This window comes from Rosa chinensis, chromosome 1 (assembly GCF_002994745.2).
Source record: "Rosa chinensis cultivar Old Blush chromosome 1, RchiOBHm-V2, whole genome shotgun sequence".
Lineage (NCBI taxonomy): Eukaryota > Viridiplantae > Streptophyta > Magnoliopsida > Rosales > Rosaceae > Rosa > Rosa chinensis.
In genome coordinates, this window is record NC_037088.1 from 48,581,746 (window position 1) to 48,596,897 (window position 15,152).

The following is a 15,152-nucleotide window of genomic DNA, read 5'->3' on the forward strand; positions in this document are numbered from 1 at the left end:
CTCCAGCTTAGGCGCTTAGCCTCATCAAGTTAGTCAAAAAACAAGAGTTTTGCCAACCGCAAAAAGAATAGCCTTCTAGAGTTACTTCTTTTATATTATCAATTGCCATTCCAAGTTGAATATCAACACGCTACATTAGAAATTAAAAAGAGTACGTAAGTCTAAAAAAATCAAAGTAAACAAGAAAGAGAGTAACCATCATGAAATATCATAAATGAAAAAGTAGGGCCTGGAAAACAAAAGCCTTGAGAGTCCCGTAACTTGTAGAGCTAGAGTCAAGTACGAAACCAATTAAGCTACTGAAAAGTTAAGTACATACTTTAGTACTTCATTAATAAGAAATCTTACCTTGTATCAAGTTATTGGCGAATCACAATATATCTTTTAACTAACATTTTATATCTACAATTCAATACAGATTTGAATACTAACCAAGCAATCACATACCAAACACCAAAAATTAATCAGACTTGTATCAGACAAATTTCAGAAACTAAAGCACCAAAAACTTACTAGGTTGCCAGTGGCTTAGTAAGAAGGAGAATAAAGAGGACCATGCCGATTCTAGATTTTATCACAGAACATTAAAATGAAAAACAGCACATTGAATTGATCTAGCCTAATTACACTACAACCACCACAATCAGGTCTCAATCACATAGTTAATGCTAAAAAAACAAAGTAAACAGTAACCAAAACATTTTCATATTTTCAATTCCACAAAACCCAATTACAAATTCAATTCGAAAAGGGACTTCATTAACAAAAAGAACTCAATCAAAACAGTAACAGGTTTCCAATCCCACAAGCCCCATTTCACATTCATCAACTGGAACCATAAAACTTATAGAATTTCCGTGCAACAAATCAAGGGCTCGTTCTTTTCCATAGAATTTACAAAATTTAAGCTAAAAGATAATTAAAACCTGAATTCAATTAATACCATTGTTGACTTGGTCGCTGTCTCTGGGGTGAGCTTATAGTGACAAAACCCAATCCGCAACTGCGTCCTTGTTAATATGAAAATCCAAACTTCTAATTAGTGAATGAAAAAACTGAACTCCTTAAACGACAACGTATTGAGGAGGGATGACGTACGCGGTGGAGAGCATGGAGGAGGTCAAGGCCGGAGACGACGAAGTAGGCGAGAGTGAGGCGGTTGATCTCTTGCATCTGGTATTGGTGTGGGAGGAGCTGGTACATCATCCCCAGAAAAGTCACGTTCTTTTCTCTCTCGAAAGGCTCGGAATCCATGGTCAGAGATGGAGATCCGAGTCTCTGTTAAACTCCGGTGACTAGAGTGCGCAATTTTAAGATCTGCTTATGAATATCAGAACCCTAAATTTTGCATCTCAGTGAATTGAAACAGTAACGAAGAGCGAAAGCTAACAAATCCAAATCAAAATTGAATCAAAACAGTAAAGGAGACGACGAGAACTTACCAAGTTCGAGACAAATCGAATCAAAGGTGTGAATCGAAGTTCGAGATGACGAAATTGTTTAGGGCTCCGGTGTGAATCCAAGTCTAAGGCTGCTCCTATGTGAATCCACGTCAAAATAAGATCCCAATCTACATAAGCACAGATTAAAAGAACTGAATCCATATTACAAGCAACTTCACCATGACAAACAGAAAGTATAAACCTCTACACTTCAAAGTTACACAGTCAAGTGATAGCTCAAAGTTTCAATATTCAAGGAATCAAAAGCCAGAAAAAAAAAAAAAAAAAAAAAAAAAACCCAAATCAAAAGTGTGATTTCTGAAGAACCCGAAATCCTCCAGTTAATCAAAAGTAAAGAACCCAAAATCAAGAGCGTTATTTGTGAAATCAAAATGACGCGAGGACGAGAAACAAGAAACCACAAATTTTAGGGCTTACCGGATTCTAAGAGAAATCACCCATTTAGGGCTTCGAAGGCTTCGCTTCGGAGGCAGTGGATTTAGGGTTTAGGATTGTGGAGTGAGTCGAGGCAGCTGTGGAGTGAGTCAGAGTGAGAGTCGGACAGCGAGGGAGTCAGAGTAAGTCAAAGAGAGAGTCGGGGTCAGCTGTGGGGTTTTGTGGAGTGAATGCCGTGTCGGGTTTAGCTGTGAGCATTAGTTTGGTCTGAATGGATTTTTTCTGAAGTGTTCTAATAATTTGGTTTGAATAGATCGATGCTATTGTGTAGTTGTCTAGCGCTAGGACACATGGCCACATAAGCCATTAATTTCATCATGCAGGCATCAGACCATGGTTTTCCACATATTTGCTGTCTGAATGTCACATAAAATTTTCAGTTTTGCCACCTCTTGTTGCCTGCTGAGAGGGAATCGAATTTTGGGGGAGAGAATGCAAGGAAATGTTGGAGGGAATAAGTGCCGTTTTGAGGCAAATCTACACACATCCAAACTTTCCCAATATATCTCTCTTTATCAGACAACAGAAAGTAAAAAAACAGTTGTATGATATTTTGCAAGCTACACTCATACAACATATATAACTATTTTGTTGTACTTTAGAGTATCAATTTGGAGCCAAATTTGAGTCAGGCTAGGAGGGAAATCTGCCCCTATTTTTTGTTTCATTCAGACAACAGAATATTCTTGTAACTGTTGTGCGATGACCTTCTACCTAAAAAGTTCAGAATTTTAACTGCCTTATACAACGCAAGTTAATTTTGTAAACTCGTTATGTGATTCACTTTCCTTCATCACACAACACTTTTTTTTTTTCCGTTGTGCAAAAAGTGTCGTCTGATAAGGTTTTTGGTGTAGTGGTTAAAAATACAACCGTTCGATCCAAGATCAAGTGCTCACCACCCTTGGATCAAAACAACGTCGGAGATTGAATCAGAGGAAACTCTTGTAGAAGAATACTGACAGAAATTGTAAGCCTCAAATTCATTAATAAAAAATATATTATTTTGTACACTTGGTCATTTTTTCTTTCGTTGCAGGATTTTCGTGTTCACATGTGAAATTTCATCTTGTTTTAACCGTACCAGAAGTACATACGGCTAGAGTCCAGACTCGAATTAAGATCGATTACCAAGTAGCTAGTATCCTTTGAGCTAGTTAGTCCTCCCTCTTTCAAATTGAGTCTTGTTTTGCACTGTATCTGGAGCAAACCATTCAAAATGTTTGAAACTCTACAATAATTTCATCTTCAAATTAATACTATACTAAGCTTAATTAAGAAATCAGCTAGAAGCTAGAGCTTCATAGTTAGTTTATAGCTTAAAAATGTTATTGGATCACATAAACCACAGCAAGCTTCGACTACATTTTTAACATCCAGTTTAGTTCCAAGTTCCAACAACTCATTTAGGATTTAGGAGTGGGAGAGAGCTAATCAAGACTCAGAAATACTGCTTTATTAAAGTGAACAAGCAATTACACTGATAGTATTCGTACGCAAAAAATATGCCTTTTTTTATATAATATTTTTAAACGGAGGAGAAATGAAGGAGATGAAGAAATGTGATGATAAAAAAGTAGTAATGGATTGTAAAGTCACCCTATAACTCATAGGATGTGCAAAACAAGCACAAAGAACCTACGGACATGTAAACAATAGATGCTCAATTGTATTCACCAGAGGTGGAGGGAGACAGGGAAACGCTGGGTCACGTGCCCCAGTTTTGATTTTCAAAACGTATATGTTATATATTAACTAGATAAGCAAATGAATAAAGGTACAGTTCAGTTGGTAGAGCAGAAAGCTCTGAAATTTGTGGTTGTGGGTTCGATTCCCATGGTTCATGGGTTTCCTGGGTTTCTTCTTTTTCTTTTAGACCAAAGAAAGAAGTGCAGACCAGTTGTCCCTTTTGGACCCAAGTTTTGAACTTTTGATAATCTAATAATATTATAAACAACTCTTGCCATCAAACAGATAATTAATTATTAATTTTTCTTTTTACATATAAATTGTTAAGTCCAATACCGAAATTATTAAAAAATATATATTTTATTAACATCAATAACAATTCCCAGCTAATTCTTTTGTCAATTATAAATTCTTTTTTTTTTTTTTAACAAAGACGTTAAAATATTTGAAGGGAAAATTAATCATGTTGCGGAAATCATCTAGTATAAATAGCTCATTAGAGTTATTTTAAAGGATTTTTTATATTTTAAATTATTACTTTTTTTTCGTGCTCCAATAAATTTAAATTTCTGGCTCCGCCGCTGGTTTTCACCTTAGAAGAAAAAACACAAAGGAGATGAAGAAAGGTGATGATAAAAAAGAGCATCCAAAATAGCAATAGTCTCAGCAAAACATCTCCGGCTAAAGAAATTAAAAAAAGTTACTAGCTATATGGAGTAGTGTTATATTTATTGTCAGCAGACTATTTTTGATGATGATGGAGATGTTGATAAGGATCTAAGAAATAATTAAGAGGACACTAAGCGTGATTCGATCGATACATTTAGGTAAGCTCATAACTATTAGCATCTTTATTTGACTTGCAGCATCTGAATTCTAAACATGTATGTAGAGGTTAACAAAAATTTACTTTTTTCTTTACTTGATTGATTAAGTAGAATACTGGTTGCACAATAGGATCCCACTTTATCTGGCTATTGAAAATAACAAATGGCAACAACAAATTAGCCAAAATATAAAGGCAGATCAAGGAAATAAGACTTTGAACAAAGCTAAGTCTGCAAGGAAAGACTTTGAACAAAGCTAAGTCTTCAAGGAAAAAGGAAACGAAAATTTGAACAAATGATGGAAACGTACACTTACAGTGATTAAGTACAAAGGAAAAAAAAATTCAAAAAAAGTTTGGAACTTTCACGTGTTTAGGGTAAAAAGACACCGAAACTTGAAGAAAGCTGAAAACTTTAAGGGCATGTTCAGTAACGTTTTCAAAAATAATTTCTAAAAATGATTTTTAAAAACAAAATGAAATAAACAAGATTGTATTTTTCAAATTTGAAAATGTGTTTGGTAGTTTATTGCAAAAAAAAAAATTCTCCATATTTTCTACTAGGTGAAGAAAAAAGTGAAAATGCAGAATTGTGTGTTTTTTTTTTAGTTTCTCCGAGCAAAAGTTGAAAAAAATTTATATTTTTCATGTTTTGAGAAATAGGTCGCCCAACGCATTTTCACCATATTTACATTTTCAAAAATGAAAACACAGACATAAAAACGTTGCCGAACACCACCTAAGGTTTGCATCAGTTAACTATGATAGAAATAGATGGTTTGAGCTGTAAAAAAACTTCCACTTGGCAATTTTTTATTGGGGCGTCAGACCATGTGGCAAGCTGACATGGTTCGATTGTAGGATAGAAATTTTTTTCTGTTCACGGAAAAAAAACTAATTCTTTTATCTTTCCTAACGGAAAGAATATGAAATTTTCCAAGAAGTTTCTATTCCGATGTTTGGTAATATTAAGAAAGCTATCAGGAAAGTTGTGGAAAATTTAGTAACTAATGGAATAAAATAATGTATTGTGACTAATAAATATAAGGAAAAAATGAGGAAAAGTGATTCTTTTGGTGTTTGGAAAAAACCACTTTCCCCCTAATCTTCTCTTCCTTAAGAAAAGTATTTCATTTCCTTTTGAATCCCAAACGCAAGAAAAGAATAAGTTTCATTTCACGATCCTTACTTTCCGTGAACCAAACATAGCCTTGAAGTTTTTTTCAATGACGAGTACATTTAATGATAAACATCTTGATGAATCGAGATAAAGTTTTACTCATGTAAACTCTATCATGAATAAAGTTTGAAATGATACCGAAACAATTAAGATTTGAAGAACAATTTACACCAGAAATTATGCACAAAAATAAAATAAAATAAAAATCTGCTTCCAGTTTGCATAATCAAAATGTAGAAATTTAATGTGATCTTCTGATCGTTGAATATATTAAAACTATTGCCAGTAAATTTATCCAAAAAATTCTGGCATTTTACTTCATTGACCAAACCCCCCACAATTTTCACCAGAAGTTGCGCACAAAAATAAAACCAAAGAAATCTGCTTGCAATTTGCAAAATCAAAATGTAGAAAGTTTAATGTGATCTACTGATCGTTAAATATATTAAAACTATTTCCAGTAAATTCATCCAAAAAATTCTGGCATTTTACTTCATTGACCAAACCCCCCACAACTTTCACCAAAAGTTGCGCACAAAAATAAAACCAAAGAAATCTGCTTGCAATTTGCAAAATCAAAATGTAGAAAGTTTAATGTGATCTACTGATCGTTAAATATAGTTAAACTATTGCCAGTAAATTCATCGATCCAAAAAATTCTGGCATTTTACTTCACTGATCAAACCCCCAACTATACTCTCGATCACTCTAGTGGCAGTCACTGTTACACTTGACCCTCTTCTTTGTCCTCGTCTAGGTGATGTTTTCCACAAAACGCGTCCTTGCGAGTTGCAACTAAACTTCCTCGAAATCCAATTGGGGCCTCCACATGAATAAATAAGTGCCTAGACTTGACTGAAAGGCCTACGTCGAAAATAGAAGTTAATTAGAGAGAGCAGAGACTAGAGACCAGAGCAGAAATGGGGGATTTGTACGCTTTGGATTTCGACGGAGTTCTGTGCGATAGCTGCGGAGAGAGCTATGCCACTGCTGCCAAGGTAGTGTTGCTGTTTATATTATTCCAATGTTCGAAGTTTTTTACTTGAAAGATGGTTAATTTGATTGAACGGTAATGCATGTGTAGGCTGCTAAAGTGATATGGCCAACGCTATTCAACGATGTGGATTCAAGTTTAGAGGATTGGGTTGTTGATCAAATCCGCATCGTAAGCAAGGACTAAAATATTCTCCTTAATTTCTTGACATTTCTGTTTTTGACGAACACCAATATTACTTATCACATCTTTTGATTTTTAGTTGATTATACAACTTTTATTGATGACATCTCTATGACAATTTCTTATGTGTCAAGTTCTTTCTTTTCCCATGTTTATAGCCTTATAGGGATTCCAATAAGCTAGCTCATAAGTAGTTTCACGGTTGCAAGTATCATGGAGTGGGCATGTCCCTCCAGTATTTGATGAATTCTTTTGTAATACCTAGTCTTCATCATTGAAATTTGACGTCCTTTGATTAAATATATATATATATATATATATATATATATCCACAATTTCGGAAAAATATCTTATATTTTATCGAAATTTTTTTTCCCGAATTATCAATATTTTCATGACTTTCGATATTTTGGTCACACAAAAACCCATGTTGCTATGTTATTAACGACTCTGATGTGGAACAATGAATGATGAATTAGGTGCGAGCTGTGCTGCAAAACCGGTATGACAATCTTCTACTTGTGAGGTTACTTTTGGAAATGAGGCTTCCTTCTATAAGGAAGTCATCAGTTGCAGAAGGGCTCACGGTGGAAGGGATAGTGGAGAATTGGTCAGGGTTGAAGAATCTGATTTTGAAGGAATGGGGTGAGGATAAGGATGCTCTTGTAAAATTATATTTCCAGGTCAGGAATGAGTGGAAGCTTCAGGACTTGAAAACTTGGATTGGTGCAAATAGGTGAGAGGGAAATTCAAAGTCTTGTTGGATTGGTTTTTGGTTAGCATACTTTTGGTTTGTTGTCATGCATAATCGAGTAGGAGTGGCTTTGGTTGCAGATTGTATCCAGGTGTTGCTGATGCTCTTAAATCGGCAACCTCAGTCATTTACATTGTCACTGGGAAACAGGTGTGGATCTTACACAAGCATTCATTTTGTTTTGGCATAATTTCCAAAATATTTCCGAAACTTGATTATAATTGTCAATCTACACTTCTAACGTCTAATTACAAAAATTAACCTCTTAAACTTGACGAAAATTATCAATTTACACTCCCTCTGTTAATTCTAACATATTCCATTCATATGAGGGATGAGCCCCTACACATTTATTTTAATTGATATTAAATATACATTGAAAAAAATTAATGTGGAGATTTATGGCCTTCACCTATTATTAACCCACACACTTTACAATTTATTTGCAATGAAATTACATTATATTATCCTAATAAAATAGTTATATTAAAAATTAGCACTTAATTGGATTGATGTTGAAATTATCTCAACTCCCTTTTTTAATTAAATTAGTATCTTCTTGGTGAATGACAACATCAATTCGATAATTTTTATTTTTTTATTTTTAATGGAATCATATAATGTAATTTAATTAATTAAAAGGTGGAAGCCATAAATTTCCACTCTAAAAAAATTACTTTTCATTTTTATGAATATTGTTCTTAATTATAAAAATAAAAAAATAACCATATTACCTCTCATGTGCAGGGCACATCCCTCACATTTGGATGGAAAACGTTAGAATTAACGGAGAGTGTAAATTGACAAATTTCATTAAATTTAGGAGGCTAACTTTCGCAATTGCAATTTAAAAAATATAAATTGACAATTTAGTGGTAGTTTGACAATTAAGCTTTTTGTTTTAGTGGTTTTACTTTTCCTCATAAAAGAGGATAACAAAAGAGGTAAAAATGATTTTGATATGTTTTAACTTGAGACTTTGAAAGGTGGAGATTGTGGGAAGAAATTTTTGTTTGCTCTGTATTCTGTCATTCACTTATTCATAATGAAGGAGCAGTTGTTTGAGTTTCTTTTAGATTATAGTTTTTCCCTTTGTCTGACAAAACTATCACATTATTACTGTCATGTTTTATTCTTCTCCTTGTGGAGGTATATATAGAGATACATCTTTTGTACAAGAAGGAAAGTAATGAATTCGGTACAAATAAATACCTACATGACATCTAATTATAATAAGAAACAGAATATATCCTAATAGATTATGAAATATTGATAATCCTAATTAATTAGGTAATATTGACAGCTCATTTCAATATTTTCATTGTTCGGCAACCTTACTTTCTCTACTTTTACATGCAGAGCCCATTTGCTGAGGTAATACTACAAGAATTTGCAAAAGATACAATATCGCCTGAAAGAATATTTGGTGTTTCTAGGTTAGTGCATTAACTTGATGCTAGCTTGTGTTTGGTATATTTAACTAAAATATATGGATTACTTTCCATAATATGTTAATTTTGCTCACTTATAATTCCAGTTGCAGCCACAAGATAGAAATACTGAAGCAGCTTCAAGAGAAAGCAGAACATCAAGGGCTGAAGCTGCAGTAAGATATTTCTCTGCTCAGTATTTGACATGTTCTAATGTGATGATTTTGACAAACTTCTGCATTTCTATGCTAGACATCCTTCTGTTTAATACTCTGACCTGGTTTCTCTGATCGATTGACATTATTAATGTAACTCTGACCAGCTTTGTGGAGGATAGACTCGCAACTCTGAAGGAAGCTATCACAGAACCTGAATTGGATGGATGGAATTTGTATCTAAGTAAAATTCCTCTTAAACAATCTTAAGCTTGCTTTGTTATCATTGCCGTATGTGCTTTGTAGTGGTACTCAATGGATTTTGTTACTAATTCAGCTTTTGATTAGGTGGTTGGGGGTACAATACACAGAAAGAGAAAGACGAAGCTGCTACAATTCCTAGGATTGAGATTCTTCAACTTTCTGACTTCAATACCAAGCTGAAGTAGCTCCTGTTCGTACATTCAAATCACTCAAGTTTACTCTTCATTTGAGGGATGTTGTGATTCATGATTATTGCATATTACAGTATATTTGTATCTTTTTGAATGTTAAATTTAGAATTATATGTATTATATCTATTTAAAACTATTGAAAAAATAAATTCCAGTTCATATGATAAAAGAGCTTGACTAATACTGATGTTTAAAGGTATGTCCACCTTGTTGGGTGTGGATCCGATTCCTCATAGGATAAGGATTTGTTAATCCTTGATCAAAGAGGAGTTTTGATTGTTTCCTACCTGCTTACATAATCCTACTTGGTAATGGTTTCTATGTCTATTGGGAATAGGTTTCCAATGTCTTATAGGGTCTAGTTAGATATCTATAAATAGGGGCATAGGTTGTAGTAGTAGATCAAGTCTTTGAAGTAATGATCAAGTCTTTGAAGCAATAAACAGAGAGAGAAAGTGAGGTCTTGAGAGATGGTGAGAACTTCTTGTGAGAGATTCTTGTATTCTTGTTCATGTATTCTTCTTCTTCTATAGTGAAACCCAAGCAGCCCAGGGACGTAGGCAAAGTTCTTTGCTGAACCTTGTTAACAAGTTCTTGTTTGTTTTCTCGATCGTTTATCTATATTGTTTTGCACTTGTCTGCTTCCACAAGACGAATGTTAGGTCAAATTCCTAACAAAGTGGTATCAGAGCTTAGGCTCTAGAGTGGAAACAATGAGCATAGAAGACGTTGAGAAGAGGGTCGATAAGTTCGACAGTAATGACTTTAGCCTATGGAGGTCACAAATCAAGGACTACTTGAAAATGAAGAAGTTTGCTGAGACTTTAGAGGGCAAGCTCCCAAAAGATATGAAGGAGGAAGAATTTGTCGAGATGGATAGGATGACCCTTGGAGCCGTTCGACTATCGCTTTCAAATGATGTACGGCGATTTGTTATCAAGGAGACTACGTTGAAGGGGATGATTGATAGTTTGTCCAACATGTATGAGAATCCAAATGCCGTTCAACAGTTGTACTTGATGAGGCGACTGTTCACTTTGAAGATGGGTAAGGGTATATCTTTTTGCCAGCAAGTTGGGATAGTTGGTGATATTATCGAGCAACTAGCATCGGTGGATGTTAAATTCGACAAACACATCAAAGCTGTGGTGCTGTTGACTTCCATGCCTTCGGATTGGGATGTGACTGTGAACTCGATTTGTAGTGGAGCTAGGACTACGAAGAAGTTGAAGTTTAATGATGTGCGTGACATTCTTCTGAATGAAGAGATGAGAAGGCAAAATAACCTTGAAGATCCTTCAAGTTCTGCGCTCTCTATAGAAAATAGAGGTAGAACGTTCAACAAGAACTCAAATAACAATCGTGGAAGGTCCAAGTCTAGGGCACCTGGAAAAGCCGAAGCATGTCTAAGTCAGGAAAGTGGTCCGATAGGTGTTGGCATTGTGGGAAATCTGGACATGTTAAGAGAGACTGTAACCAGTGGAAGAAGACAATGAAGATGGCAAACACAACTGAGTTTGATTCGGATGCACTTGTACTAAGCATTACTGAAGCACCATTAGAGTCGTGGATCATAGACTCTGGAGCGTCATTTCGCTCAACTTCACAACAAGAGCTCATGGTGAATTACTGACGTGGTAATTTTGGCAAAGTGTTTCTTACTGATGGTGGAGCCTTGGAGATTGTGGGAAGGGGTGATGTGAAGATTTCGCTGACAAATGGTGGAACATGGACCTTGACCAATGTTAGACACATACCGCGGTTGAAGAGGAATGATCTCTGTGGGTCAGTTGGATGATGAAGGATGTCGCACTACCTTTGAGAAAGGTACGTGGAAGGTGTGTAAAGGAGCTATGGTGTTAGCTCGTGGAATCAAGACAGGGACACTTTATACGACCTAGAATATTATTGCTATTGTTGAGAACAATGAAGGCACTGCAATCGTTGAGAAAAATGAAGATGCATACTTATGGCATCGTAGACTTGGGCATATCAGTGAGAAAGGTATGGGCATACTTCAGTCGAAGGGTAAACTACATGGTTTGGACTCCGTAAAGATTGTGCTTTGTGAAGACTGCATATTTGGGAAGCAAAAGGTTGTTAGTTTCTCAAAGGGTGGCAAGGCACCAAAAGATACAAAACTAGAGTTGGTTCATACTGACGTGTGGGGACCTGCACCGGAGCTTTCGTTAGGTGGCTCAAAGTACTATGTCACTTATATTGATGACTACACAAGGAAAGTATGGGTTTATTTCTTGAAAAATAAATGGGAAGTATTTGATACGTTCAAGAAGTGGAAGGCGATCGTAGAGAATGAGACCGGGTCGAAGATCAAATGTCTAAGGTCAGATAATGGAGGTGAATACTGTGGTAGTGATTTCAAAGAGTATTGTGTAGAGAATGGGATTAGGATGGAGAAGACAATTCCCGAAACTCCACAGCAGAATAGAGTGGTTGAACGCTTGAATAGGACTCTGAATGAGCGCGCAAGGAGTATGAGGATACACGTAGGATTACCAGACATGTTTTGGGGTAATGCGGTTAATACTGCTGCTTATTTAATTAACCGTGGACCATCAGTACCATTGAATCATCTCCTACTTGAGGAAAAATTGAGTGGAAAAGAGATAGGCCTATTGCATTTAAGAATGTTTGGTTGCGTGGCATATGTTGACATTGAGTCCGATGCGAGAAGTAAGTTGGATCCCAAGTCTCAAAAGTGCATATTCATAGGCTATGGCGGTGACGAGCTTGGCTATAGGTTTTGGGATATGCAGAATAAGAAAGTTGTAAGGAGCAGGAATGTCATCTTTAATGAAGAGGTGATGTACAAGAATAGGCAAGCAGCAGAGCCTAAAAGTCCTGTAAGAAAAGATCGGCAGTTTGCAAGGTTGGAAGAATTGTCCAATGAAGATGTGGCTAAGAGAAATCATGGGGAGGAACAACAACAACAAGAAGCTCCTGAGGTCGCACAACCTGAAGAACAAGTTCCTAGTAATGAGCCAGTGACACCTCCTTTTGTGCCAAGAGTATCGTCAAGAAGTACTAAAGGAATACTAGCTGATAAATACTCGCCTTGTGCTAACTATTTGCTGTTAACTGACTGTGGTGAACCCGTGAGTTATGATGAGGCAATGCAACATTAAGATTATGCTAAGTGGAAGGGTGCCATGCAAGATGAGATGGACTCTCTCATGTCCAACAATACTTGGGAGTTAGCTATGTTACCAACAGGCAAGAAAGCATTGCATAACAAATGGATTTACAAGATTAAGCAAGAAGTTGATGGGAGAAAACGTTACAAGGCAAGGTTGGTTGTGAAAGGTTTTCAGCAAAGGGAGGGAATTGATTTTGATGAGATCTTTTCGCCAGTTGTGAAACATACCACAATCCGGGTGGTACTTGGTTTAGTGGAAGCTGAAGGTCTGTATTTGGAGCAGCTAGACATCAAGACTGCTTTTCTTTATGGTGATTTGAAGGAGGTCATATACATGAAGCAACCACAAGGTTTTATAGCACCTGGTAAGGAGGACTTGGTATGCAAACTGCAAAAGAGCATTTATGGCTTGAAACAAGCCCCAAGACAATGGTATGAGAAGTTTGATGCTTTCATGTGTGGGAGTGGCTACACAAGATGTCAATCCGATCACTATTGTTACTTCAAGAGGTTTGAAAAATCTTATATCATTCTTTTACTGTATGTGGATGATATGTTGATAGTTGGGGAAGACTTCAATGAGATTGAGAAGTTGAAGAGAGAGATGTCAAATCAGTTCGCGTTGAAGGATTTGGGTGAGGCGAAGAAAATCTTAGGTATAGAGATTATCCGTGATAAAGTGGCTGGTACGCTGAAGCTTTCACAAGCAAAGTATGTTGAGAAGGTGCTTAAGCGATTCAATATGGATGAATCGAAGGCTATAGAAACACCGTTGGCGGCTCACTTTAAATTGTCCAAAGAACAATCACCCAAGAGAGAAAAAGAGAAAGAACATATGAAGAATGTACCTTATGCATCGGCAGTTGGATGCTTAATGTATGCTATGGTGTGTACTAGACCCGATATTGCTCATGCAATTGGAGTTATAGGTAGGTACATGAGTAATCTAGGAAAGCAACATTGGGAGGCTGTGAAGCGGATCATGAGGTATCTTCGGGGTACTACTGATATGTCTCTTTGTTTCAAGAGAGGTAGTGTTGAACTACAAGGATATGTTGATGCAGACTTAGCAGGAGATCATGATACTTGTCGGAGTACTACTGGTTATGTGTATACTGTGGGTGGTGCTGCCATATCTTGGGTCTCAAATTTTCAAGGGCAAGTGGCCCTGCCTACAAAGGAGTCTGAGTATGTAGCAGTCTCAGAGGCTGGTAAGGAGATGGTGTGGCTAAAAGGTCTGTTGGAGGAATTGGGTAAAAAGCAAGAGAATTGTGCATTGCACAGGGATAGTCAAAGTGCAATTCACTTTGCAAAGAACCCTGCTTTTTGTTCAAGGACTAAACACATTCCTATGAAGTATCACTACAAACGAGAACTCGTGGAGAAAGAAGTGCTGCAATTGTTGAAGATTCAAGGAAGTGAGAATCCTGCTGATATGTTGACTAAGTCTGTGTCAATAAGTAAACAGAAGCTATGCTTGGCTTCAGTTGGTCTCCAAGTTTGAAGAAGGAGATGTTGGCTGTGATAATGGGTTTTGTGTTGGCTATGATTGAAGAGTATTGAAGAATGTTAGCTACTGGCGTAATCGGCTCCAAGTGGAAGATTGTTGGGTGTGTGGATCCGATTCCTCATAGGATAAGGATTTGTTAATCCTTGATCAATGAGGAGTTCTGATTGTTTCCTACCTACTTACATAATCCTACTTGGTAATGGTTTCTATGTCTATTGGGAATAGGTTTCCAATGTCTTATAGGGTCTAGTTAGATATCTATAAATAGGGAAATTAGAATCCCGACCCTCCCGTCAAGGCTCACAGAGTAGACCGATAGAAAAGTAACAAACCACAAGAAAAGCAACAAGAGAACACCGAGATTTAACGAGGTTCAGCATAAATCTATGCCTACGTCCTCTCGAGAGATACCTGTTCTTCACTATAAGAATAATTACAGTACAAGATACATTGAGCTAAATCACCATAACCCAAACCCATAACCCTTGTGCACCCACACTCATAGAATTTCCGAAGAACTCACTCTCACCCAAGAGCTGTATTCACTCTTGACATCTTTGCTCCCTTACCCAAGATATATACACTCTCTTGTCAATGATCGCATGCACCGACCATGCCTTGGTTTACTACCCATGCCCTCTATATATAGGCACCCCAATTATAATCCAATTGGTAGTAGGAAAACCAAACCTTCTTGTTCAGGAGAAAAGATCCTATTCCTGATAGGAATAAACTTTGACATCAACCATGTCCAATTAGGAAGACTAACCAAGTCCAACTAGGACTTGACTTTCCTAATTAATTCTCATCACATCCTAACAATTATGGGAGAGGCTTTGGTTGCAGATTGTATCTAGGTGTTGCTGATGCTCTTACACTGGCAACCTCAACCATTTATATTGTCACTGGAAAACAGGTGTG

At 36.5% G+C, this 15,152-nt stretch overlaps 1 protein-coding gene across 2 annotated transcripts; it reads left to right on the plus strand.

Moving 5' to 3' along the window:
* Positions 1–6,431: 6,431 nt before the first annotated feature.
* Positions 6,432–9,733, plus strand: LOC112181627. Of its 2 annotated transcripts, none has more exons than XM_024320006.2 (8): positions 6,432–6,591; positions 6,678–6,758; positions 7,250–7,506; positions 7,587–7,674; positions 8,884–8,960; positions 9,062–9,130; positions 9,277–9,353; positions 9,458–9,733. In XM_024320006.2, the coding sequence occupies exons 1-8, from the start codon at positions 6,514–6,516 to the stop codon at positions 9,556–9,558; spliced, it is 828 nt and encodes a 275-aa protein (XP_024175774.1). In that variant the 5' UTR covers positions 6,432–6,513; the 3' UTR covers positions 9,559–9,733. The 2 variants fall into 2 exon arrangements, with proteins under 2 accessions (XP_024175774.1, XP_024175775.1); XM_024320007.2 differs by having other exon boundaries at positions 7,605–7,674.
* The last annotated feature ends 5,419 nt before the right edge of the window (positions 9,734–15,152 follow it).

Coding starts and splice junctions, on each gene's coding strand:
- LOC112181627 (XM_024320006.2), top strand. CDS start 6,514: ATGGGGGATTTGTACGCTTTGGATTTCGACGGAGTTCTGTGCGATAGC. Junction 7,507..7,586: donor ACTTGGATTGGTGCAAATAG/GTGAGAGGGAAA, acceptor ATAATCGAGTAG/GAGTGGCTTTGGTTGCAGAT. Junction 9,354..9,457: donor TGGATGGAATTTGTATCTAA/GTAAAATTCCTC, acceptor GCTTTTGATTAG/GTGGTTGGGGGTACAATACA.